At 42.5% G+C, this 5,816-nt stretch overlaps 1 protein-coding gene across 1 annotated transcript; it reads left to right on the forward strand.

The window, feature by feature from the left end:
• The first annotated feature begins 356 nt into the window (after window positions 1-356).
• Window positions 357-5,340, forward strand: MKRN3 (makorin ring finger protein 3). The gene has a single exon (XM_045070703.1). The coding sequence runs from the start codon at window positions 486-488 to the stop codon at window positions 2,013-2,015; it is 1,530 nt and encodes a 509-aa protein (XP_044926638.1). The 5' UTR covers window positions 357-485; the 3' UTR covers window positions 2,016-5,340.
• Window positions 5,341-5,816: the final 476 nt, after the last annotated feature.

A 5,816-nucleotide genomic window follows, 5' to 3' on the forward strand; every position in this document is an offset into this window, starting at 1 on the left:
GAAGATTATGGTTTTTAAAATGGACACATATGAAAAAGCAGTAAAGAACAATGTGTCTGAGTGAACGCTGGAAGAGATTGAATTAAAACCTCCGAGAGGTGTGATTGCGTCCTCCAGAGAAGCCCGCGAGGGACGGGCTTGGGGATCGGCCAGCTGGCGTGCGGCGGAGCAGGGGCAGAGGCCTGGGAAGGGGCGGGGCGGCCCCGGCTGCCGAGAACAATGGAGGTTACGGAACCATCGCGCACACTGTACAGACCGTACAGAATGGATAGAGGACTGACGTTGCCCTCACAGGAAGTGTCCGCCGCGCCTGCCCAGAGAGGAAGTAGGAACCCATAGTCACAGGAAGAGAGCCGGGGAGAGGAAAAGAGATGCACACTTCCTAGACAAGAGACCCCGGTGCCGGCTCCGGCTCTCTGGGCCTCAAGCCTAAAGGAAGAGACACCGGAGAAGTTCCGGTACCCTTTGGGGGAGAAGAAGCTGCCATGGAAGAGCCTGCAGCTCCCTCTGAAGCCTCTGAGGCACCTGGGGCATCTGCGGGTGCCGAGGCAGCAGGGGAGGGTGCCTCTGGGCCTTCCCTCCGCACGCGCCCGGTCTTCCGGCAATTTTCAGCTGCAGGTCCGGCCCCCCTCCGCACGTCACGTCTGAGGCCTGCCCAGGCTGCAGGGGGAGGGGCTGGGCTCAGTCTCCTGCGGGGCCGGAGTGGTGGCAGCTGGACGAAGCAAGTCACCTGCAGGTATTATCTGCATGGGCTTTGCAAGGAGGGGGAGAACTGTCGTTACTCTCATGACCTCTCGGGCCGGCAGGTGGCCCGGGAGGGCCCTGGTCCTGCAGACCCAGGCCCTAGCACGGCTGCGCAAGCTGAGACCCTGCCTCAGGAAGTGGCGGAAGCCCCTCCCGCTGCATCCTCTTGCTCCTTGCCTGTGATTGGCTTGGCTGCTGAAGGGGGTTCCTTTGAAGCTGGGAGAGACAATGCAGGCCTTAAAGCTGCTGGAGGAGCAGGTGCGGAAGGCTGGGAGAATGCCATTGAGTTTGTTCCTGGGCAACCCTACCGGGGCCGCATGTTCCCTATTGTTCCCAGCGCTCCTCCACAGAGCTCAGTGACTGAGAGGGAACAGATTGCAGTGGGCAGGGGGCCGCCGCTTTGCCGGGATGCTGCAATGGGGCAGTGCTTTCGTGGGGAGAGCTGCATGTATCTCCATGGAGAGATATGCGATATGTGTGGGCGTCAGGTCTTGCACCCTCTGGATCCTGTGCAGAGGGAAGGCCATATAAAGGCTTGCATTGAAGCACACGAGGAGGATATGGAACTCTCGTTTGCAGTGCAGCGAAGTATGGACAAAGTGTGTGGCATCTGCATGGAGGTTGTCTATGAGAAAGCCAACCCCAGTGATTGCCGCTTTGGCATCCTCTCCAACTGCAACCACACCTACTGTCTTAAGTGTATCCGCAGGTGGAGGACTGACAAACAGTTTGGCAACAGGATCGTCAAGTCCTGTCCACAGTGCAGGGTCACCTCCAACTTTGTCATTCCCAGTGAGTTCTGGGTGGAGGAGGAGGAAGAGAAGCAGAAACTTATTCAGCAGTACAAGGAGGCAATGAGCAACAAGACTTGCAGGTATTTTGCTGAAAGCAGGGGTTTCTGCCCATTTGGAGAGAACTGTTTTTACAAGCACGCAGACCCTGAGGGCCCGGAAGAGGATCCTCAGAGGCAGGGTGCTGGGGAATCCGGTGCTCACTGCAGTCAACTTTTGGAGCCTACTCAGGTGGGAGAGGGTGAGATGCCCTTTAAAAGCGGTAAAAAAGAGCTTGTCATGCTTCGGCTGGCCGATCTGTTGTTTAAGTGTTTTCTTTCACTGGCAGATGATGAGCTTTCTCTCTCAGAGGACCAGTGGGACTTGCTTCATTATGAGCTGGAAAATTTTTTTCAGTTTGAATCTGTGGCATTATGCTGTGGCATGTGGTCTGGTGTGCTAAGGCTCTGCCATCCGCTGTTGCTTGTTTTCTGTTTGTAGTCACATCTGTCATTCACAGAGGCTATAGAAGCCATTTTTATAAAGCATCCATCTCTGTTTTCTTGTCCATCCCCATTTCAAGGTTATGGTGCTTTACTGTGGTGAACTGTAACAAAAAGTCCTTAAAGTTATTGTTTGATGCAATGAATATTACTGTAGTTTATGGTTTATTTTGTCATCTCTGTTTTCAACAGGATTGACTCAGTTCTAGTCTAGTGTTTACAGAATTTCCACACTCATTTTGAAGTCCCTCAAGAATAAATGTGACAGGGTGAAGGGAGAAGTCTTAACTGAACAAGGAGCTTTTTTGCTACTACAGCCTTAAGAAATGGACCCTCGCAGGGCCTTTGTGGTACAACTGCTCATCTTTGTTGTTTACATGTCTGTTCCTTCCCTCATTCCCCTTCAAGTGCACTCTTGAACATGTGGTTACTTTGTGGTTTTGTGTTTTACTTGACCAGAACCAGGTGTGTATGTTTACATGTTTTTATCCTGTGAAGCTTGATGTGAAATTATTTATATTTGGAAGTATATATTTAATAATTATGTATATGGATATAAATGTGTATAAAAGCTCTATCATTGAAAATATATATAAAAGATACACCATCATATAATATAGTATCTGGAAGAGCTGGAAGCTATGGTGAAAAGCTAATAGGATTTGCTGTTGTGTTGAGTGTGAGGTGTGTAAATAATCATTCTGTCCTTTTTGCAGGCTCAGTGGTTAGCATCTAATGAAAACAGATATTCAAGTGGCTGTGGTCAGTTGTGGCAGACACAGATAAAGGATTTACAAATTAAGACATTGGTAATTCCTATGGTGGCATTAGTAGCTCACTGTGCTATGATACATACAGAAATGTGTGTTCTCATGCTGTTTAGCACAGTATCATTATTCCTTATAACAGCACAATCAGTCCTGAACTCAGATAAACAGTTCCTTGTATTCAATATTTTGTATTATCTCTAGAAATTAAAAAAGGGGGCTTTTGACAAAAGTTTTCAATATGTAAGTGACAAGATTGTAAAAGATAGTAGAATAACAAAAGTATTGAAACCAGTTGTAATATAAGAATGGAAAGATTAAAAAAGTGAAATATATAAAGGGACAAAAACTAAATACAGTAGTGATCATAAGAATAGTATAGGAAACCAGTTGTAATATAAGAATGGAAAGATTAAAAAAGTGAAATATATAAAGGGATGAAAACTTAATACAGTAGTGATCATATGAATATTATATGTGCTGCTGAAGTGAGCACGTGATCATAAGAATATTATAACACATTACACTATTAGGTTAAATGGATTTGGCTTAAAAACTAACACTCCAAGATTATCAGACTTGATTAAAATTAAAATTAAATTGTAAGCTGTTTAAAATACACAGCTACAACATAAGAATTCAGAAACATTAAAAGTAATAGGATGAAAAAATTAAGTAGCAGTCCTGTGACTTCTGCAATAGATGAAGTTGATATTAAGGATAAACACATTGCTGGAGATAAAGTTAGTATATAAACATTAAATTATAATTTACCTGGAAGATAGAACTTTTCCAATTTTGTATTCATTTAATAACACAGGATCAGATATACAAATAAACAATTGATAAGAAAAATACAAAATTTAGGTGTATAGTTTTCATGCATTTTTTCATTAACAGAACAAGCAAATGAAGTAAATTGAACAGTACAGTTCTCACAGTTTATGTAATGTAAAATATGTAATGTTCTGTGTGGATTAACTGCAAAAAGTTCTTCTTTTGGCTAAGAGATGAAAATACACCAGGTGCTTGAGTTCCAGGAGATCCAGACTTCCTGAATATTCAGCAAAGACAGGGTACATTTACAGAGTTTGTGCCATGTACTAACACTCTCCAAAGCACAAATTTAATTCTCAGACCAAACTTAAGAAGTACTTGCCATAATTTTTCTCATAATTCTAATGAGGTAAATAAGGTAGAGAGGTTACATTACTTTCCCATATGGCTATGACCCATAGGTTTAAATTAGTGGAACCACAAATGGAACTCAGTGGTATATTTGCAGAACACAGGCACCATGCTTCCTCTTCCCTCACCTACATGCCCAGGATCACCCGGACCAGCTGAATATTGCTAATGGTAACCTGTGTGCAGTCTTTAAGTATGGATGGTTCAGCCACACGGGACAGACAAATTAGCTCCTAAGAGAATTCGGGGGCTATGGGGCTTTGTCTTTTGTCTTACAGACTCAGAATTTCTCAGTCCCTTACTCGTAATATGCCTCACCCTCCCAAATTTTACACTGCCTCTCCCTTCTTATAGGATTCCCGATTTTATTGCTAAGTATTTCAGTGCATTTCACTGGCATCTTTGCCATATTTCTTCCAAATTGATTCCTCCTATCCAAAGAATTCACCAGTCAAGAGGCTGTAAATGCCTCACAGTTACTTTCATGCAGGATGAGTGATTCCAAACAAAATTCAAACATGCTGGTTACCCTTGAGGCCAGGCATGCAGGGGAAAGAGGGCTCAGATGATCAAACAACCAAAGAAAAGGACCAGATGGGTCTCTCTCAAAGACTGTACTGACACCAAAGTCTCATGAGCTTTGAATAGTGGCTAAGCTGCTATTAAGGAGGGGTTTTTAAGCTGAGCTTGAAAAGCTTTGAAAACTTTGTCCTAATCTACACTACCTAATGTTCTGAAATAGCATGTTTTTATCCAAATAGCATCTTGTAACAATCATAATAAATAGAACAAAAATTGGCAGAAGATATAGTGGTTTTGGTGACAATGAATAGAATTAGAATCCTGACTCTGCTTCTTAACAGCCGTGAAGTCTGGAACAAGTTACTTAAATTTTCTATACCTCAGTTTTTTTTTTTTCTAATATGAGAAGTGGGTACAGTACCATATATTTTGCAGGGTTGTTATGATGATCAGATGTAATCTGGACAAGGAACTTGAAACATAGATGGTATTTTTATAGTAGCATGTGTAAAAGTAGTATTTATGCGTGTTTGTGACCTCAGAAGAGCTTGAGCAAGAATTAATACTCCACGGAGTTTTTCTCTTTGGGAATCTTTGGAACTTGTGTTAAAGTAACATTATTGCTTTATGACTTTTTGTAGCATGGGGGCACATTACCTTTATAGTCATAATTTCAAAAGGATTGAGTAATTTTTCAACAAAAGTCATTCAGTTAAAACTAAAAATGTGCTATTCTTGAAATACAGTAAGCAACAACAAAAATATGTATTATTTGTGATTTATGTCTACATGAGGAAAATAAATAAAATAATGTTTAAAAAATGGGATTTTCTGTTCCCTCATCAGCTTATTCAGAAGTCAAATAAAGGGTTGTCACTGTCATCAGGTCTGGGAAAAGTGTTCCAAGGGCCTGCTCATGAAGACAGCAGGGCCACTCCTGTTCCAGTCAGAAACAAAGGAGCCCTTGCCACACAAAAGTTTGCTTTGTGAATGATTCAGAGTGTGTGATGGACCCCCACTAGGATTCTTATGAATGTGCTAACATTTTATCTAGTAAGGAGTGGTTATCTAGTATTAATTCTTCTCTAACACATGGGAATCACTTTGTCTCATATGCCATTGAATCCATTTACTGAATTTCAAGAACTTAAAACATTTCCAGTCCATAGTTGGCATCCATATGCTTTTTTATTTTGCACTTTTGTAAACATCTTGGGGGTGTGTTTTTTCACAGTAGATGCTGAACCTCTCACCCTCAGTGTAAGATAGAGTTTGGGTGGGGATGGTTAAAGAGAGTCTTGGAAAATAACCCAGCACTAAAG

This window comes from Mustela putorius, unplaced genomic scaffold (assembly GCF_011764305.1).
Source record: "Mustela putorius furo isolate JIRA1106 unplaced genomic scaffold, ASM1176430v1.1 tig00003972_pilon_pilon_pilon, whole genome shotgun sequence".
Classification (NCBI taxonomy): domain Eukaryota; kingdom Metazoa; phylum Chordata; class Mammalia; order Carnivora; family Mustelidae; genus Mustela; species Mustela putorius.